General features: G+C 35.5%; 1 protein-coding gene across 1 annotated transcript; it reads left to right on the forward strand.

The window, feature by feature from the left end:
• Window positions 1-22221: 22221 nt before the first annotated feature.
• On the forward strand, window positions 22222-23135 carry LOC115220723. The gene is made up of 2 exons (XM_029790871.1): window positions 22222-22515; window positions 22824-23135. Exons 1-2 carry the CDS (start codon window positions 22222-22224, stop codon window positions 23133-23135), a joined length of 606 nt encoding a protein of 201 aa, XP_029646731.1.
• The last annotated feature ends 422 nt before the right edge of the window (window positions 23136-23557 follow it).

Here is a 23557-nt window from a genome sequence, read left to right on the forward strand (position 1 = left end):
GTGTTGTTTTTTTAAACGTGAATGTGGTCGACCAGAGAAGTAGAGATACCGTGTTTTTCACATGTAAAATTTTGAGGACTTGTGCCTCTATCAGAAATCCCTCTGCAGAAATAAACAATGCACACAGAGGTAAACATATATACGTGCGCGTGCACCCCCTCTCCACACGCTTATATATTGCTACTTAACCTCAAGTTACAGATTTCCTGCAAAAGGCGAATGTTTTAGATTTCACCACCTAGTTAGTAAATATGTCAGATTATACAATACGTAATGCATTATTTATAATTTCAAATAATTGGGTGTAATTTAGCGTAGACTGAATGTGACAACTTTTTTTTATAGTAGGTCATGTTCCTCTGTAAGTAAATTCTTAAAGAAGAATTATAAAAGATTTTAAAGGTTGTTGCTTTTTCTCTTAGAACATTATCGACATAAATCCTCTGAAACTATAACTGGGAAAGCTGAGAAGGATGTAAACTTGTTTCTCTGAAATGTTTACTATTAAAATATTATCCAAATAACATCGTAGATTAGGTTTTCAGTTTGGCAAAGCTTTATTACATTTTCATGTGAAAGGGGAATAGATCTTTGCTACGTTCACGGATTTCATAAGGTTGTAAAACAGAGCAGCAGTAGAAGTTGGCTTGAAATTGAGCGGCATATCTGACAAGTCGGCAGTTTACTCTAAACTTACTTTCATCTAAATTATGCTGACAAGGTGAAGGCTTTAAAAAGATAAACAAAATAGAAGAAAAAGACACCCGGGCATTGCATATAACATATATTCTCTACTTTAAGTACCTGGAAGTATCGACGGAGAGTAACTATGAAGTTTTATATTTTACATTAAAGGAAATGTTATGTTGTCCTGTTAATAATATATCTCTGGGCCATAACGATTTGATTGACGTAAAATTGGTTGAAAAACGAATCAAATCTGGTAGGTATCCTATTGTACTTAGAGTTTGCTTTCGTGTTCTACAACGTCTTCTCATACGAAGTAAATGACATTTTAGAATGACTTAGTCAAAAGTGTGTAGGGACATATATAATGCGAAATAGATGATTTATATATTTATATATATATATACTACATATAATGTATGTTTATATATAATATATTTATATTATAATACATATAGTCATCACATATATATATATATATATACGTACATATGTATGTGTGTATATATATAAATATATATATATATGTGTGTGTGTATGTATATTCTCTTTCTCTCTATCGCTTACTCCAAAGAAAAACTTCGTTGGCAGAACCAACAGTCGTCAGTCAAATTTCCCACGCATCATATATACATGTAAATATGTATATATATATATAGTTATATATATATATATATATATAATATATATATATATATATATATATATGTGTGTGTGTATGTGTATATCTCTATCTATCTATCTATCTATCTATCTATCTATCTATCTATCTATCTATCTATCTATCTATCTATCTATCTATCTATCCATCTATCTATTTATCTATCTACTTATCTATCTATTTTAATAAACATTATATGTTTTTATGTGCTACTAGTAGTTCCATATGATGAAAGCATGCCAGACGATATTTTTAACACGTGCGGTGTCTCAGCACAATTTTTTGTCGTTTGTCATTTTTTTTTCTTTTGTTGGTTTACTCTGTCATGTATTCACTATGACCTATAGCCAGAACCAATAACCAGTTATAACCCGGACTCGCTGTCATTATAGCCAACAATCTACTGGCAACAACAACATGTCAAGCGAAACCGAATATATTTAGTGATATATAGCAAGACAACTGGTGAGATGCATCTGCACCGGAGGATGCAACACAACCAACTGCGCAGTATCCCTCCCGCGAGGGACTGATGCAAAAGGGGTAGAAACGATCATTGTCATGAATAAAGATTCCATTTCCCTCATGCATTATACACACACACACACCCACCCATATATATATATATATATATATATATATATATATATACATATACAAAAATGGGACAAGAACGTAAAACATCCTGACAGTTAGGTGAAACAAAAAGGGACAACAAAATATCCAGACTGACGATACAAGGAAAACAAGGACGGATCATTAGGAGTTTCCTATCCTCAGTCGAGTTCCAGATTATCTTTGTAATTTCGGCTGGTTATACTCGAGATTACTCCAATAGGCCAGCCCCAAGGAAAAAAATAAGCTAAGAACATTACATTCCTTGGAAGAAAGCAGCGAATGTATACGAAAAGAAGGACGGAAAAAACAGAAAAATATTTCCACAAATACAAATAACAGGATTTAGCAACAGGTGTCTTTCGAATAAGGACGAATTATATTAAGCCGGTATGTATGGAAGTAAAGCCTATATATATATGTGTGTGTGTGTGTGTGTGGTGTGTGTGTATATATATATATATATATATATATACACAAATACACAAACACACACAAGCGCGCGCACACACACACATACATTTACATATATATTTGCCATGAGGCTGGTCACTTAATCTCCTGCGATGTATTTTATTCTTATTGGCAGGAAAATTATTTCCATACGCATCCTTTGGCGTCATCTCTAGGTATGGCCATACAATTTTGAAAGTGAAGCGTTGTTCTGACTTCACTGATTCTGTCTGCTTTCGGTTTACTCCAAAGTAAACCAGTCATCAAGGATTCAGGTAAGGCAATGTTGTCGAAGATGATTTGATGTTATATGACACTGATTGTCTTCACGCTGTTATTCACAGATTTGAAATACTTCAGAAACCGCAATTTGTGGCGTTTGAGCATGAAACACACAGTCTTTGGACTGTTACCGCTTTTCATCACTTAAACATGCGTTAGTTTCTTGACAATTTATCCAGTACCCAATGTAAAGGCAGAAGTGCATTCCTAGCAAATGTCTTGGAGGAAAACATTTCTGTTGAGTTCATAAAGCTAGGCAAATAGGGATGGATTGTAAAGAAAACAGAGGCTTATGTTCAGCGTTGATAAAATCGTACTATGAAGGTTTTTAATTAACAATAAATGCAACGATCATGCGAGTAAAATCTAATAGCATTTACCATGTTTTTGGTAATGGCTTTAGGTGTCTATGGGAAGATACAGACACCTCCTTGGTACTCCTACTCTTGACTCAGCGAAGCATGGAGAATGTCATAAGTGAAGAGAGAGAAAATACTGCGCCAGAACTAGGGTTGTACACATTTCCAGCAAATAGATTGCTGCAACTTTTAATGAAGCCCCTTGCTTATGAACACACGCACTGTCCGTCTCAGGAATTGAACTCATGATTTTATGATTCTGTGCCCAACGTTTCTGACCCTTAATCGAAGAGCATAGCGGAATATTTCTTTTATTTATGAACATAAGATTTCCAACGCCAGTCTTCTTTGGTGGGTAAACAAGTAGCAGAGCGGCGATAGCTAATATGCATAAAAGAACAAGAACATACATCACATCTCAGTTTCGAATCTCAACCGAAGTGATTATGAGGAGACCATGTGTTGTGTGCGCAAGAAAGCATCTTCACTGGGAGAAAAATATATACGTGTTTTGCGATAATTAATGATTCTCTCACGCATTCATCGTTGTCAAAAGGATGAACTTGGAGGCGTTTTAAATGGGATATAAATTCTAATTATTGAAAAGGAAAATTAAACACTTAAAGCCTGCTTAATTTACCCTTAGAGCATCACCTCTTAGAAATAATTCAATGGGAATATTAATCACACACTTCCTTTCCTATGCGTTTATCTTATATGCTCCTGGCATCAATAAAATAACTATCAGTGAAGTATTAGATTTGGTAAGTGGTTTCCGACATAAATATGTATAAGCCCATGCCAAGCTTAGGGATATACAATAATTCCCTATGATTTGAGCCGAAGACATCTTTTGTTGTATTTCAGGATTACAGCAAATAACTGTTAGATAATATTAATTAATATTAAACAATTTCTTTCCAGAGTAATCATTGGGAAATTGCAACTCCTGTTTATAATTCAAAAGTCTATACAAAATTAACAATGCGTTTATAGACTGTCATTATATAAGCAAATTATGTGACAATTATATATAGGTAAGGTGTTTATAACAGCGAACGACATCCGTTTATATTCATTACCCATACATATCATTGACAGATTTTAAAATACCTAAATAATCCATTTAAATAGTTCTTCGTTGAAAATAGCGCAAAAGGAATATTCCATTTCTGTCTGCTGATTTCAATAATGCCAGAAGCTCTCTGCAATTTTCGGTAATCTCTTTTTGATTACTGTCCTAATGCGGCAAAAGAGAATCTTATACATAGAAGCACTCAAGTTTCTCTGTCTATCTGTCTGTCTGTCTATCTGTATGCATGTATATGTGTATGCATATGCGTATGTATGCATTCATGTGTGTGTATATCTATCTATATCTATATCTATTAATCTATTCTATCTATCCATCCATGCACCTCTCTCTCTATCTATGTATGATATACGATATATATATATAGCTTTTGGTAAAACATTTAAGAAAGTGCTACTTAGAAATGTGCTTAACATCGCTTTTGAGAGTCGGGTCTGAAAGTTAAATGTGCGAAATAGATAATGATTGCCAAATATTATCATTTCAGTTTTATTTTCGTCTATGAACCTAGTCAGCACTAAATTAACTGTATCGTTAGAAAAACTCGGAGAAAGTTTTATTTGTTATTATTGATTTCTTTTAAACGTGTGCTAGGTGGCATTTCAGGAATAAATATAGTCTATTCAATCGATCCGCAATATAATTGGTACTTATTTTATTTAAATCTAGACACATTAAAAGTAAAGTGGATCTCAGCGTGATCAACCTCACTATGTATGGGCTCCAAACAAAACACTGATAGGTATTCAATGTGTCACTTTACTATGAGAGAATTCTATTTGTATGCATTGTTTACGTAGACACATTCAGATTGCTGTATATAAATAATGTGAATAGAAATTTTTATGATACTTATTAAAACATTTCAAAAGAGCATTAGCGAAATAGCTCCAGTTAGGAATCGATCTTACTTGACACTATCCACCCAAATACTATTATCTTTTTTAACAAAATGACAGTTTAATTATTGTGAAGAAGTTCATTGTTTAAAACGTAATACAGAATATTACTGGTATTTGTTGAACTTAATGCGTTGCATTAGTGTCTTAATTAAAGAGATATAGCTTTCAAAGTAATGAATTAAATTTGAAGGGTTAAGGAGAGGCATCTGCTAAAGATATTTCAAGAAGTGGGAAAATGCAAGGAGGTGAAGGATTATATTATTTTGGACTGACCTGTGAAAAGGGGAATTTCCCTTGTTTCTTTCTGGAACTTTAGAATGCAATTGTTTGTTGCGAACCATTATTTTATCCATTTTTGTTGTATATTCTAAAGCATTAGAACGGAAAGCTGTGGTCAGTAGACGAGTGAGGTAAGAAATTCGGTTGATTTCTACATCAAAACTTTCTGCTGTAACTATGCAGTATTAAAAACATCGGAATAAATAAAAGGTTTGCAAGAAAAGAATATAATGGATTGAGACGACTATGCGGCGTACACATGCATATTTTAGCTAACGTCGAGGAATGAAAACCGAATTGTTCCATGGTAAACATTTAATTTATAATGCAAAGAGAATTTGTGTGTTAGTGCGTATGTGTGTGTGTGTGTGTGTATATGTGGTGTGAGGGAGAGAATGATAGAGTGGAATATTAATATCATAAATCATGCAGTGTGGCGCATTAACAGCTAATCCTCTCATCTGGTGACATCTGTACATAAAGATTTTGAGCTGAAGGACTCAAGAGCAGAATATGCTGTTTTCTACTCCAGTGACATTAATAATGCCGAAAATCCAAACGGCTTGCATTATATGGTCTTAGTTTTCAGTATTTTGTACAGACATAACCAAAGTAACCGTGCCCCTTTCTAAAAAAGCAACACCAAATGTATTCTAAATGGGCAAGATTAGCAGCGACAATATGTGTCTAGGGCAACCACTATCGCGGTGACGGTATAACTGGGCGTCAAATAACTAAGCTGACTAATAGACAAAATAATTATCTCACAGAAGTTTAATTAAAGAAGAATAGAGTTTTTATTATTTTCTGTAGTCTGAGGTAGCTCTTGATGTAGTAAATATGTGATAAAAGACGTTGCATCTGAGAACTCGCCCAACGGCTTGCCCAATAAGCGCCGAAACGGTTCTAAAGAATACTAAACTTCTCGTACTATATCCCTGAAGACCAGGGACACTGATAATTAGATAGCTCAAACATAATGTTGTGCAGTTAGCTCTCGCATTTTCTCCTCTAGTCTACGTGTCTGTCCTTTAGTTTTACCTGAACCTGGCGTTTTTATATGTGAAATCGTGTAACAATTAGGACACTTTTAAGTTTAATAGCGAGGTAAATTAACCTGCGGTTTTATATTTCTGAGATGGGAAATGAATTAAATTGAATTTTTTTTTAAGAAATCAATTTAGTGTATCCATTTCTGGAAGTGTTACTTTGAAAGTCGTAAAGTTAAATGAGCTTTTATGGCGTTCATGCCTTTTCCGTAATGTTATAATATATTGAAAAGTGACTTCAACTATGAATAGGAAATATGTTCGATGTGTATATGATTCAAATAAATACTGTATATATTACAAGGCAATTCTCTGAATACAGTGGAATTATGTTAGTGACTACAATACGAAACTTATACAACGTTATAACATATGATGGAATTAAAAGCGTAAACTGATGAAAGTAATAATTTTCTGTGTGCTTCTTGAATAGAGAAGGTGACACTTCCATAATATAATTATTTCAATTTCAACACATGTACAATTCCGAAATATATGCTAGAAAGATTTATAACTAAAGACTTTCTTGAGAAGTTATTTTTGTACAATTTGTTATTATTTTACAGAATGCTTTTGTTATTAATTCCCACTTGGTTAAGATAATTTTTGCTCTGTAATTTCGTCAAGAGTTCCTGCTGTATTGAAGTTGTTATCGTTAATCTACAGGAATGACACAAATGAAATTAATTCCCTCTTTATATTCCAGTTGATAATATCATCAAATTAATTATCTAACAACACATATCTGTTATTTAATTATCTCGTTCCAGTGATACTAATCGATATTACGACACCGAAGAAAGTTAATGAAGTATCATGTAAAGCTAGCTAAACGACCATGGGAATATAATAATATTCAGTTTATGTATTGTTTCCAAATGAGAGAGATTTCACAAACAAACAGCTTTATAGTTTTAATAAATTCTTTTTTAAAATGTAAATCTTATCTGAAATATTTACATGCGTAATAATACACTTTTTCTCTAAACTTTTGTATGTACGTGTGCATTTTTAAAGGGAAAATTTCAAAATTTTATAGACATAGATGAACATACTTAAGGCATTATAGTCTGGAGGCATCTATCAAAATTAAACGTACAACTTTCCTCACATAAAGCACAAATATATACAGGAAAGCCGCACCAGTAATTGGTTCTCATTTTGACGAGCAGTATATATAACATTAACCATTTAGCATTCAAACAAGCCACACCCGGCCAAAACATTCTGCTTTTTTTATGTTCAAACCGACCAGATCTAACCTCCCAAACCTCCCCTACAACTTCTTAAGATAAACAATCATATCTTTGAAATCTCAAAACTATGAGATATTTCATGAATAATTCAAAACAATGTGAATATATATGTTACATTTCACAGAGAAATCTATAATGTTCAAGGGTTAAACTCATGACATTCAGCAAAGTACACACACATACGCACATGGAGATATATACACACACATTCGCATAAATTGTAGATAATTTTACATGAATAGGTTCAATAAACAAGCGGGATATCTCCCTCTGTACATATCTCCTTTTATTAGCCCATAGCGTAAACGTCTAAATTTAAAGATTCCATAGATATGAATTGCATAGAATAAACATCTAAATTTAAAGATTCGGTAGATATGAATTGCATATGTACTGAATAAATTGTTGTGTAAGATTCTGTTTAATATATAACATTTCTTAAGTGTTTTGAACATATGTATGTGATTTACGTCATACAAAGGTACCTGTGTGTTAGTGTGCACAGTTTCTCGCGAACACTTGCAAGTACTTTTGTAGGTGAGTGCTTGTATATATAAAGACTAGAATACATCGAATGTTAATGGGGTTTCAGTGAGTATTTTTCATATGTTTCGAGTTGGAGGTTTTAGAAAATTAATAGGAATATGTGAAAGAATGATTTAAGCGATTAAAATTCAAGCATTCTTGAAATATTATATTATGTATATAAATATACTTAATATATATAAGTGCATTTTACTTTAATTAGTGTTTGTGTGTATAAATGTTAATGCATGTATATATATATGTATATATACGTAATATATACATATATATATGTACATATTTATGTTTATATATGTACATATATATCTATATATATGGGAAGGTTGAAACAGCTAAGGCTCTACTCCCTGGAGAGAAGACAGGAGAGGTATGCAGTAATATATATCTGGAAGATCCTGGAAAGAATTGTGCCAAATTTTGGCATTGAAAGCTACACCAATGCCAGAACGGGACGACACTGCATGGTGCCAAAGGTGCCAGCAATGCCATCACGCTTCAGGACCAGTTACTGTAACAGCCTGGGTTTCAATGGCCCACAGCTTTTTAATATTCTCCCAAAGAGTCTGAGGAACTTGCACAAAGTAGATGTAGGGGTTTTTAAATCAAAGCTGGACCTCTTCCTGTCGAGAGTCCCAGTTGAGCCTACCTCACGGCAAGAGGTGCAAATGAGGGTAGCTATATCAAACTCCATTCTTCATCAAGTGCCACATATTAGACGAGGCTCCTAGTAATAACAGTGTAGCGCAAAACGGCGGTGCATCAGCATGGCCGCAGCTCTGAGCTGAAACTTAAAAATATATATATACACACATAAATATGTACATATATATGTATGTGAGTATATATATATATATATATATATATATATATATATATATATATATATATTTGATTATATATATATATATATATATATACATCAGTGCATTTTAATTTTATTATTGTGTGCGTGTGAGTAGAAATATATATACATGTGCATATATATATATATATATGTACATATGTATGCATATATGCATGTATATACGAAGGCTGTTCATTAAAGATTTGCCCTGATTCACTTCCCAAGGACTGTGATAAACGAAATTTGGGATAATTATTAGTCCTTCACTGCATAGCCGCCACCAATGGATGGTGGCACATTACTCCTATTGTTTTATGCAGTTGTGAAGACCTCGTCTGTAGAAGTCGGTAGGTTGCGTCTGGAGCCAAGACTTTACCTCGGAAATAAGTTCATCATCATCTGATAAGTGCTTCCCCTTCAAAACATACTTCATGTTTGGAAAGAGGTGGACATTAGATGACGTGGGATTAGGAATTTGAACTCAGAACGTAACGGCAGCTGAAATACTGCTAAGCATTTCGGCCGGCGTGCTAACGATTCTGCCAGCTCGCCGCCTTTGAGTGAGAAAAATATTACTACTCTATTAACAGAAGGTCAATTTAAATGAATTTTCCTTGTTTAAACTTGATCTGAATATCTATTCAATTTTCCACCTGAATCAAATATATTGAGTATGGGCGCATTATCTTTCTTTCTCTCTCTCTCTCTCTCTCTCTTTCTCACACACACACACACACAGACACGCACGAAGGCAAGCACACAATTAACCATAGACATATCTATGCAAGATTTGGAATTTTTTGCGGAGGGTGAAAATGGTATCCCTTTTACGAGCTCAAAATGTTACCTGTGCATAATTCCGTATCAAGTATGGTAATCAGTCTTCAAACGTCATACGGATTATATCTATATATAATTGGAGTCTAAGATAGTGGTCCTGGTTGGAAATAGCAACAAAATTAATTGGAATACCAATTTACCTTCAGTAAATAAGACAGGGCAGGCTTTATGCGAGATTTACTGAATTACATTTTATGGATGTCTATTGAGATTTTTTCCATTGCATTGTGGATTTATGCTGCTCTCATTTGATTTCTAAAATGAGTCAACGCTCTTTTCAGAGCTATATCTCTAGTGGCTCCTCACTCGTCAACCTTTAGGCAAAATAAAAGAAAATATTACTTTAGTATTAATGCCGCAGATTTTAAGAGGACAGAAACCTATTTTGAAAAACGGGTATTTATTTAGTTGTATTTGTTCTTCATTTTTTTTTATATGTTAAACTATCATTTGCCAATTAAGACAGTAAAACTGCAGGAAATGATATTTAGTTTATATTTTTAACACCTAAAATAACAACAACAACAACAACAACAACAACAACAACAACAACAACAATAATAATAATAATAATAATAATAATAACTAGCTCTAATTTAGTAACAGCCAATAAGAAAATGATAAATTCAACAAAACAGAAACAGCATCGTAATAAACTACCGCAACAACTGTAATATTTGAATCACTAAAACTAATTATATTTGAATTGCATCACTAATAGATACGTTCTCAAACATTGAAATATGAAGAAGAGACACGATAGTATTAATAAAACATGATAAATTACATACAAATGCTGAAAAGAAAAGAAAACGTAAATCTATGAGGAGAAAAAAATGAAGGAAACGTTACGCTAAAAAAATTATAAACAAAATGGAAGACATAAGCGTATCTTAAAAATAAAAGCAGAAACCCATGAAAATAACAAATGTATCAAAATTCAAAGTAATAAATAGAAGAAATGGTAATTATATATTGATGTTAATAAATCTGAGTAATTAATTCTCGAAGCTAATTACTAGTTAAAACAAAATTTTTAAAGTTTTCACCGTAATTAGACATATATGTGGAAAATAATTGGAAACAATAATAATGTTTTTTTAAAATTTTTACTGTTATAAGATGGCGGATTAGCAGAGTCGTAAGAAGTGTGGCATCTTAATACTGCCCTTCACGTTTAGAGTTTGTGTGGAAGGGTAGATGAAATTTGTACCAGTAAATACTGCGGTTACTTCATGCGATTACACCTATCATCCCAAATTTATTGCATTAGGATTGATTTTTAGAAATTAACGATTCGGATTTGAGGGAATTTGGATTCTATTTCTTGTAAGTTTTTCGTAAGCCACGTACTAATAAAGCCTGTTTAGTTGTATGATGAATAATGTTACCTATAGAGGATTAGTTTCTATATCTGCATAAAATGATGTTGAAATTCAGAGTTGCAAAATTTTTGATCAAACATAATTGGAAATATGAGCAAGAAATTGCTGCAAAGGAAAATGGAAATAAGACATCGCGAATATGATTTAAAAAGTAGTAAAAAAAACAACAAACAAAAAACAAATAAAAAACAAACGCATTTTCAATATTTTCCCAAGTACGTTCGTCTATCCTCGTTTATATTACAGCTGACAGAGAAAAAAATACATTAGAAAATGCTATATACATTTCATCGCCATTTCTGTGATACGACATTGCTTGCGCTGAGTGTGTGTTGCACAGCACATGAAAACAAATCAGAAATATTTATATTGCGTAGGTGCACAGTTAGAGAAAAAGAAGAAATTGAGGTAATGGAGAGAAATTGATAATAAAAGAAAAGAAAAGAATGTCACAGAAGAAAAGAAGAAGGTATGGTTAGAGGAGGTTAGAAAATAAACCGAGGCGCTAGAAAGTAGATCACAAAATTAGTATAAGCATTATGTGTGTGTGTGTATTCCTTTATTTGTTTCAGTCTGTTGACCGCGGTCGTGCTGGAGCACCGTCTTGTGAGGTTTTAGCCGAACACGTAGACTACAGGAGTTATTTTTAAAGTCTGGTACATATTCTATCAATCGCTTATATCGAATCACTAGGTTACGGGGACGTAAACACACCAACACCGGCTGTCACGCAGCATTGGCCATCCGTAGCCATTTCAAGGGTTTGCCCTCTTCATTCAAGTTCGGTGTCACATCTGCTGAGATCTGCTTGACATCCCGTAAAGGTTTATGGGTGTTGTTACTGACGTGTGCTGGGGGGTGGGGGGTGAGGGCAGAAGGATGGGAATGAGAGAGGCGCGTTTGTGTGTGTGTGTATAGACTGGCGTATGTGCATGAATGTGTTTGTATGAATGCAAGACTGTTTACTTATGCGTGTTCACCGGGTGCCTGCGGATAAATGTCTATGTGTATGTGTACACGTGCGTGTTCCTGTGTGTGTGTGTGTGTGTGTGTGTGTTCCCGTGTGCGTGTGTGCATGTGTGTGTGTGTGTGTGCGTGTTTACGCAGGGGCATGTGTATACGTGCACAAGCACGTGTGAACGTGTATCACTGTGTATAACAATTGTCCACATTTATCTGTGTTGATTTCTGCATGACCTGTTGTCATACACACGTTACCCTATTTGTATCTACGCATACACGTGGGGACACACACACATACATACACACACGAACACACATACACACACATGTAAACGCTGCGGGATTTGTGGGAGTGGTGATGTGGTTCTCTTACGTACGACGTATATTTTCTATTTATTAGCGGCAATGTCACATTTATGAGAATAGACTCACTCATCTGCGCGCGCGTGTGTGTGTGTGCGCGCCTGGTTGCGTATGTGTGTATGCTTAACATATATGTATCCACACACATGCATACACCTATACGTGTGCCTGTCAGTGACAGGTAATAAATACCTTTGCTTGTTTGTCTCCTTACATCTTTCTATATTTGGGCTCTACATCATCCTATATACATGTTGTTCCTTTTACTTTAGTTATGGTCGTCGCTGGAAAGACTTCACATTTCTCATACCAAAAAGCTTTCAACGCATTTTCGCATTCATCTTTTTTCTCAATAAATCTTAGTCTCTCTGTCTGTCTACCTGTCTGTCTACCTGTCTGTCTGTCTTACTGTCCGTGTGTGTGTGTCTCTCTCTATATCTAATCTTCTTTCTCTCAAGTGAAGTGGGGGGAGGGAGATATTAATGAGATAAATGATACAAAAATGAGAGAAATAAACTGAGTTTTAGAGTAAGAAGTAAGTTAGACATTGATAAAATGCATCGATTAAAAACAATAAAAAAGTGAAAGAAAATTCTGGTAAATAAAAACAAAAGATGGGTCAATTTTCATTTCGCGCAATGTTTCGTTTTTCAATTCGCTAAGCTCAAAGGCAAATGCTTTCGAATATCAGCGGCTATCTAAAGAACAACATACCTCCCACGTTGGCAACTTTACCCTTGTACATACAGAGGTAGAGATGGATATGGACTTAGCACTAGAATAGCTCTTTTGACGAGATTATTGTGTTCATGAAAAAATTTTATTTGTATATGTTAGACATGAGTATTGTATAGTAAACGAAATGTTCTTATATAGTTTTCTTGTTATATAATATAATGTTCTCAACATTGTATTATATTAAAAGAAAGTAACAATCGTACTTAAAATGTTTAATCATGTTATATAAATAATAGAAATAATGTGTGCTTTTAATGTGACTGAAGTCATTTGAATATTCAATTCAGACGTAAAAAGAGAATTTATGTTCACATATAATGTTCAGCATCCGCAGGGCGGTACTAGGCTATTTCGTATTATATATTATAAAATAGAGTATCTTTTTTTTTTCTTTGCAAGAAATTAACTGTCTTGTGAAATCGATATCATTTATGTAACAAGTGGTTAATTAAAAGTCCGTAGTTTAATCGTCCATACTAGAGGCTATAATAATTACTTTGTAAAATTGCAAATGAATCAAAATTTACTCCAACTATTATTACAACTGCTTCAATTTTTAACTACAAGTGATGGTAGAGATATCAAAGACTTGTGCATATTGTAACAAATATTTTAGGGTAGAATATAATCAGCTGAATATATATATATACATGAATTGTAGATATTTTATTGATTTCAGTCGGAATTCATAGAAGATTAGAATTCTCCAAGACTAGTAAATCACCTCGTCTGAATTTCTATAATTAATTCCAGTCGATATTACTTTCGAGCCAACTGTCGTGTTTCTAAAAAGTTATGAATTGTAAGGAAAGTTCTTAGCCGTTTCAGAGAATAGTAGCCATTGTATGAAGTATAGACAAAGGAAAATGTAAGTAACGGGCAAACTAAAGTCTTCAAAAATGACATTGGATAATATATTTACACTTCGACTAAACATTTTCTTTCTTCAACAGATAAATTAAAGTGAAAAAAAAAACAGAGGGAAAATTTCTCGTTGGAAACACGATGGATAATCTAGACGTCGAAATTTTAAAGTCTAGCCAGACATTCGAGATATGGTGATTGACAGAGGATATTCGTCTGGTTACCTATATCTCTATACATTCAAGCAGATCGATATTCAGGACAAGATGGGGCTTCCGGACTGGATATGCAGACTGTGTGGGCTTATATAACTTTAAATAGATAACTGGTCAGTGGCTTTATTGAGACATCTTATGATGGCGGTGGGGTGGGATAAATCGATTAAATCGAGCTCAGTGCATCAAGTGTAATGACCAAAAATAGTTATTATGAAATATTTAGTGAATAATAGAGAAGTGTCAACCAAGTCACGTTACATTCAGATAACCCATACAGAAGCAGATCATCTCGTTGGTCGATTGAAATGCTAGAAATAACAACTCCCTCAAGGGACATATTTTCTTTAAGACGACATGTTTATGATTCAAGCCTGTTATCATACATATACTTAATGAAATTTGGAACAGTAAATACTACTATTCTGATATGTACCTCTGAGCAAAATTTGGTGTGTGTGTATGTGTGTGTATTTGTGCGTGATTTTCTATTCTTAAGGTCATTAAGGGCTACGCAAAAACGAATTATTTAGAGAGAAATTTAAGACCAACTCATTTATTAATTCACCAGTGATGCTATGCTTATCAGAGCTTCGAAATGTTAATGCTTATTATTTTGTTGTAAAAAGTCAGTGGATTGGTAGAACCGCCGCTCAGTTGAAACAACGATTATATGATTATTTACATTATTTACATTCGACGGATATTTGTCCTCATCTTATTTGTTGTTAACCCAATGTTTCGGCTGATATACCCTCCAACCTTCTTCAGGTGTCTTGGGGAAATTTCGAACCTTGGTTCTCATTCCTAAGGTAGTTTCCGATATTTTATTATTATTATTATTATTATTATTATTATTATTATTATTATTATTATTATTATTATTATATTATTATTATTCTATGGTTGACTTTTGCTTTATGTCTGTACAAGTTGGCTCCGGGTCTCACCCAGAGACCTCAAGAGACAACAGGTTGGAAGTTCACGTTGTTGTTATGCCTAGTGTGCCATATATTTGGGGTTTTTTGGTGTTGTACTAGTGAATGTCTAATACATAAATAAAAAAAAACGTTTGTTTTAAACCTTGGGATTACATAGAGAGTATTTTGCGTAGGATATGAGCAGTTCCCATGAGCACTATCTTTTGAATTTCAAGCACTGGAGGTGGATTGTGTTCCCACCAGTTTTTTTCATGGGGCAAATCCAGGTTTTTGCAAATTACCCAGTGAATATATTGTGCAGCTCTATCATACCTGTTGAGGTACTCTGTAGGCGCTAGAAGACTGCATTTGGAGACAACATGATCAATGGTTTCATTTTATTGTCGGCATACACGACATGTTGGGCTACTGCCGTTCTTTAATATGTTGGCCTGGTAGTTTCTTGTTGGTAGACATTGATCTTGAGCTGCTATGATAAACCCTTCTGTTTCAGATTTTAAGCCAGATTATTATTATTATTATTATTATTATTATTATTATTATTATTATTATTATTATTATTATTATTATTGAGTGAGAGAGCAGTTCATGCCATCAAAATGACACTGGGGTAAAATATACGAAGCCCAATATACCCATATTATTATTATTGTTGTTGTTATTATTATTATTATTATTATTATTATTATTATTATTGTTCAGATCACTGCTCGGAATCGAATTCGGAATCTTGGGGTTAGTAGCCCGCGCTCTTAACCACTACTCCATATGTCCGTGGGCATAAAATAAATATAGAACTGAACGATTATATGACTTGTGGTATTTTGTGACGTCCCTTTCTATCTAGAATTCGAAAGTGTAGAAGTTCACTTTGCAGTTAGCTATTATCTTGCGTCCACTTGGCGTTTCGCAAATGAAATACGAATTACGGGTGAGGAATCAACAAAATAGGTACCAGTGGAATACAGGGTCAAATTTGATGAACTACACTTCTTGAAATGTGTGAAGTTTTAGGTATAATTTAGAAATTATTATATAACCCGGATAACAGAGTCTCAATAATGCTCTTTATCACTTCGTAGAATATAATCCTTTGTATTATAGACACAAGGCCTGAAGTTTTTGCGAGAACACTAGTTGATTACATCGACCCCAGAATTTCTCTGGTACTTAATTTAACGACCCCGAAAGGATGAAAGGGGTTCGTAAAATATAATGTGGAATATACCGTCGAATTTCTGCTTCAGTTTCGGGTGGCTGATGGAAAACATAAGATAAACAATATTGAAATTCTGACAGTTTTTCAGTTCTGGAGAGTAACAGTACGCGGGAAGTCTTTAATGCAATGAAAGAAGATAAACGATTGCATTAAATTAGCTTTCTTATTTCTTTATTGCCCACAAAGGGCTAAACATAGAGGGGACAAACAAGGACATACAAAGGAGTTAAGTCGATTACATCGACCCCAGTGCGTAACAGGTACTTACTTTATCGACCCCGAAAGGATGAAAGCCAAAGTCGACCTCGGCGGAATTTGAACTCAGAACGTAGTTGCAGACGAAATGCCGCTAAACATTTCGCCTGGCGTGCTAAAGATTCTACCAACTCACCGCCTTTTAAATTGGCTTTCTTAAAGGAATTTTTTGCGATGCGCTAGTTTAGAGATGTTAGCAAGCTATGCGGGCCATGCAAAATGTCAAGGTAACGAAACACCACAGTGACGCTCGATTATTTGCAATGTGTTACAGCTACCATTAGAGGCTGAACATTTGGCACTAGTGAGCAAGGGGGAGTGGTTGCAATGCGATATTAATGTCTCAAATGTCTATGAATATGCTATTATAAGTCATATTCGAATTGTGTAACCAGTCAGTGTAGAGATTTTGGTAAGTAGTTATAACTATATTATATACTTGAGTTCACCAGTGGAAATTATTGGAGATATTGTGAGGCATAGCATTGGTATCCTTTTTGATAAAATTATTTTAGTTGTCTGTTGATTGAAATAGTGCAAGCTTAGAGTAAGTTTTCTTGATTACATAGAGATGAAACTTCTTTAATACTTAATTTTTCGACCCCGAAAGGATAAAAGGGCTTCGTAAAATATAATGTGGAATACACTCTCGAAATTCCGCATAGAGATGAAACTTGTATAAGGAAGGAGAAGGCAAAGCTGAAGTAAGATATTTTAGAAACTCTGTAAACGACTAACAGCAACTGTATTCGTTATTGATTTACAGAATAAAGAGTTTGGACTATTATAACCGAAGACTATTAAAATCCAGTGTTTGTGAAACGTAGGACGGATAAAGGGTTATACTGCGATAAGAGGATCTGTAATTAAATCCGTGACCCAAGTGCTGGGAGGGGGATCAAACATATAATTAGAAAAGTTAGATAATATCCTTCTATATTAGAAACTGCCCAAATCCCATCACTTAAATCAGAGGTAAATTCTCTTTCGTGAAATTTTCAAGTATAATATTGAGGACTCACGAGTATTTCAGTATAGAAGGAAACTGCAGTAAATAGTTGTATTCTACTCTTGCACATTTCACCTGTAATCTGAGAGGCTGTACACTCGATACTCATAAACAAACGCTATTGGCCTGACACTAGTCTTTGCGACCAATGTGGTTGGGAGTAAAGTCTACCTCGTTCGTGACTTACTTTAAATATGCACAGTTTTGTTCGCTGATGTCTTTTTTTAATGTAATTCCCTACGTTGTCTGTTTTTTTTTTAATTTTCGGAAAAAAAATGCGGCCATTATTTATGAACATTTTTGGTTTTCATTAGCCGTGTTATAGTTTGAAAATATTTATGCTTATATGAATACTTTAATAATATATTTATTAAAAAATAGATTAAAATATAGAATTCCGATTTTTGAATTATGTAGACAATCAATGAGTCTATCCTATATTTTTGAACACCACGCTGGCATACTTGTTTATATATATATATATTTCCAATTACTTTGGCAATCAATTTCTTCACAAATCGTCAATATTAAGATGTTCTCTATTATATTTGATTTTAGATTTACATTTATGGTAAACCATTCCACCATTTTTTTTTCGTTCAGAGATCTAGTAGACAATTTTCATAGCGTACTTCATTCTATGCATTTTTCTCTTTGTTAGTTAATCCTTGCTCATATTTCTTCTGTAAAATACTTTCCTCATATTTCTTTTGTGAAATGCCATTGGTTGTTGATGGAAATCATTAAAATACTTTACAGCATATCTCTTCAATCATCCTAACGTAATCTCGTTTCTTTAAATTAGGTGCTTCTGTTCTTCTAAACAATGTTGGAAACAATATTGGCACCTGCGTTAGATAAAAATCTATGAAAGTCGGACAGATACGTTATTGAATTATAAGGAAGGGTAAGTGTAGTATTTTTTTCTTTTACCTTTCCTTTGATAATCACTGGATTTTATAATGATGAATTATTCGTATATGTTTATTTCAAACTTAGAATAGATTTTAAACTTATTGATTTTATGCTAAGCATCGGAAATTGCATTAGTAAATAAACTAATGGGTCTAGTAAATGTTCTATAGTCTAGCCATGTGTATCATGTATTTTCCTGTATGTGTAGCATGCCAGTATATGTGCGAGAAAATATATTGATCAGCGAATTCATGAGTGTTTAGTAAACATTTTAAGATTTTCTTCGAAGATTGTATGTTGTTTTCTTTTCTTAGGAATGAAAGATTAGTAAATGATACAATTGTTCAATACTTTTTGTTTTTCTGGAGAGGGGGAGGTGTCAGGTATGGAAGAAGAGTCCGTTATCATTAAAAGTGCAGTAAATCTATAACGACAACCGCTGTGGTTACGATGATATTGGCGGTCTTCCAGCCGTCATTCAAGCATTTGGCCACTTTCAAACGCACCACCATGTCTCCGCAACGATACTTATCTCATTTTATATCTGAACCCATACGAACCAATTTCAGATGGGAAAGAATAATAATCCCCTAGTGGGTCTGTTGTTAATCATTCTGTATCTAAAACTGATTGCTATAATGTCTACTATCAATTTAAAGAATGTCCTAACCGCTGAGCGATAAGATATTTCAAGGTCATAGCTTGTTGCAAATATCGTGGCACTCCGTCGATTACGACGAGGAGGGTTCCAGCTGATCCGATCAATGGAACAGCTTGCTCGTGAAATTAACATGCAAGTGGCTGAGCACTTCACAGACACTTGTACACTTAATGTAGTTCTCGGGGAGATTCAGCATGACACAGCGTGTAACAAGGCTGACCCTTTGAAATACGGATACAACAGAAACAGGAAAAAAGGGTGAGAGAAACCTGTGGTGAAAGAATACAACAGGGTTCGCAACCACACCATGCCGGAGCCTCGTGGTGCTTTAGGTGTCTTCGCTCAATAAACACTCACAACGTCCTGTCTGAGAATCGAAACCGCGATACTATGAACGCAAGTCCGCTGCTCTAACTTGCAAATATAAGGTTGTCCCAAAAGTTCGTAGAAAGTCTTGGAAAATAATGGTCTTTATTTTGAGGAATAATTTTTGTTGTTTTTGTTAGTACTTGGCGAGTAAAAATTCAATTTTCGCAAGTGTTTACGAACTTTTGGAACAACCTAATATATAAAGAATTTCTAGCACTAAATCATATGCCTTGAAACTTGATCTCCATTCGTACAAACATTAAACATGCTGACGTTGCTGTTCAAGTCAGATTATATGTAGATTCTTTCTTCACTAAACCCTTTAGTGTCATATTGAATATGAAATATTAAGAGAAAATTTCAAAATTCTTTATTTGCTGTTTTATTGCATACTGAGTTGTAAACATAATAGACATAGTAAGTTGTACCCTGTGGAGGCGCAATGGCCCAGTGGTTAGGTCAGTGGACTCGCGGTCGGAGGATCGCCGTTTCGATTCCCAGACCGGACGTTGTGTGTGTTTATTGAGCGAAAACAGCTAAAAGCTCCACGAGCCTCCGGCAGGGGGTGGTGGCGAGCCCTGTTGTACTCTTTCACCACAACTTTCTCTCACTTTCTCCCCCTGTTCCTTGAGTAACTCTGCGATGGACTAGTGTCCCGTCCAGCTGGGGAGGGGGCACATACGCCACAGAAACCGGGAAACTGGGCCCATGAGCTTGGCTAGGCTTGAAAAGGGCGAAAAAGAAAAAAAGAAAGAAAGTTGTACCCTATTACAAACGAAGTGCAGTACTTCTATTAGATCTGGATAATATGCATACACACACACACACATGTATCTGTGTGTGAGTGTGTGGTGTGTATGTATAAATATATATATATACATGGCAACAACATCAACCACGATGATACATATATATGTATATGTGTGTGTGTGAGTATATATATATATATATTATATAAAAGGGCTTAGTAAAATAAATTACTTTGCCGCATACTGAACTCGTTAGAAATAGCAGCTAAAAAAACTATTTCTAACACTTAAAGAAACCTCACTCATATAGTGCTTGCTCAATTCAACCCAAGAAAGTATGAGGGTAGAGACATTAAAAATCAATGCAAAGGTTTTTGAGTACGTACGTTTCAAGATTAATCTTGAAACGTACGTACTCAAATAACCTTTGCATTTGATTTTTAATGTCTCTACCCTCATACTTTCTTGGGTTGAATTGAGCAAGCACTATATGAGTGAGGTTTTCTTTAAGTGTTAGAAATAGTTTTTTTAGCTGCTATTTCTAACGAGTTCAGTATGCGGCAAAGTAATTTATTTTACTAAGCCCTTTTATATAATGTAATAATTTGAATTTGCCTTAATGGTCCCTTTGCATACTGAATACTTGGTGAAATTGATTAATTAATTAATTAATTTTACCCTCAATTGTTGAAATTATATATATATATATATATATATATATATATAATTATTAATGGTGAAGGGCAGTTTATAGGGTTACCCTGGGTTTACCCTCATAAAGGGTACCTTTATGGCATATCTTCAGAGTCTAAGACCTATTGGCCTATGGCCTCTTAAAAAATGAGGTAGGGGAACGATACGGGTATAAACAATGGGGATTATCTCCCTTTGGTACAGGTCATTGGCTTCAGCTGTATCGTCCACCTTCATTCACGTCACCTGTCGGCTATGAGTGTAAAAGGTAAGTGGTTATCCCCTACTCTCATCAACAATCAATCCCCAGCTAATATCGCTATCGATATGTAACATTGCAATTATGCGGTTCCCAAAACGCTAACAGGAATCACCTGAAATGCAAGCATGTCCGAAAATCTCCGTTGTGGAGTTCAGTATGATCTCTGGTACGCGCGAATATCATGCATTCGGCTACTTATAGCATTTAGCGTCTCGTTCCATTTATGTACGGACCCGGACGGTGGAGGATTTTCCATGATATCGAGTATAGAATTCCATTTTCTTTCAGTTGCAAAGTATGGCTAGCCAGCGGAGACCCTGAAAGAGTATCTATGGTTGGAAAGACGTTTCTTAAAGGAAGTTCCCGCGCATCCAATGTATTTCTTTGGATGCATGGTGTCGGTGTTGTGTCTATTACTGCTGCTGTTGTTGCCGTTCTTGCTGCTGTTGTTATTGCTGTTGCTGTTGTTGCTGCTGTTGTTATTGCTGTTGCTGTTGTTGCTGCTGCTAGTGCTGCCGATGATGGTGCTAGAGCTGGGGATGTTGGTGGTGGTGCCACTGGTAGTGTTACTGCCTCTGCATGTGTTGCCGCTGGTGTATGTGTTGGTGTTATTGAGACTGCCGAGGTTGATGTTGCTGCCGCTGTTGCTGCTGCTGCTGCTGCCGCTGCTGCAGGCGCTGTTGCTGCTGCCGCTGATGACGCTGCTGCTACTGCTGCTGTTATTGTTGCTGGTGGTGTCGACGATGCTGCCGTTATGGTCGACGAATATGTTGCTGCTCTAGTTGTTGATGGTGCTGTCGTCAAGGATGTTGCTGGGGCCACTTGTGATGGTGAAGGTGGGTGTGGTGGCGGTGTTGGTAATGTTATTGCCGAATGTGGAGGGGGCGCTATCGATGTTATCACAGTAGCCGCAGGTATTACCATAAATGTTATTATTGCTATTATTGTCATCTTCCCCGGTGGTGGACGTATCGTTCTCTTTGACAGGGCTACCATTATTCTCGCCCATGCCGGTGCCTCTACTTGGGACGCTGCTGCTGCTTCTGCTGTTGGTATTGCGGCCGATATAGTTTGGTCTGTTACTGCTGCTATGAGAGCAGGCGAGCTGGCAGAAACGTTAGCACGCCGGGCGAAAGGCATAGCGGTATTTCGTCTGGCTTTACATTCTGAGTTCAAATTCCGCCGAGGTCGACTTTGCCTTTCATCCTTTCGGGGTCGATAAATTAAGTACCAGTTACGCACTGGGGTCGATGTAATCGACTTAATACCTATGTCTGTCCTTGTTTGTCTCCTCTGTGTTTAGCCCGTTGTGTGTAATAAAGAAATAGGTATGCTGTCGTGCCTGCTATTTGTAAGGCTGGCGTTGGAGGCAACGTCACTGTGGTCAATGTTAATGATGGTGGTGGTGTAGTCAGGGGTGAAGTCGGCACTGTCGGTGTTGGTGTTGTTGACGTTCGTAAGGCGGTTCGATGCGGTAATGGTGGTGGTGGTGGTGGTGGCGGTGTTGCTGGCTCAGTTGATGGTTCTGCACCCGTGTCTACGGTTGCTATGATTGCTATGGTTCCTGCCGGTGGAATTGGTTGGATTTGCCCGCACCTCAACTTGAAAGACGACGCCTTTGGTTGCGCAGCGGCTTTCTACTGGGTAAATGTCGCGGATCCTGCATGAACAACCCATCTCTTCACGTTGCTTAGGGGCGCTAACTAAGATACTCTTAGTGCTAGGGGCACAGCTAAACGAGACACTAAAGTTGTGCCTGAATGAGGGTATACCTATGGGAGTTACTAAAGTGTTTGTCTATTAAATTTAGGAAAAGTCTACCTACAGGCGTTATAGTATTAAGGGAGAAGGGGAAAAACCAAATTGTAATTCTGTGGTGTTTCCTTCTGCAGATGTTGAGTTCCGGCATATAGGAGATGCGGTCCTTGAACCCGCTGGCGGCTAGGGCCTCGTTATGTTATGGGGCTGCTGCGTCGAAGGCCTCTTGGTTAGAGGAAAGGCTTGAAATCCTCATAATGAAACCATTTACCAGATGGTTGAAGAATACTGGAATAGAATTTCCCCAAGAGCTCCTACAGAAACTTTGTCTC

Source organism: Octopus sinensis, linkage group LG17, assembly GCF_006345805.1.
Source record: "Octopus sinensis linkage group LG17, ASM634580v1, whole genome shotgun sequence".
NCBI lineage: Eukaryota > Metazoa > Mollusca > Cephalopoda > Octopoda > Octopodidae > Octopus > Octopus sinensis.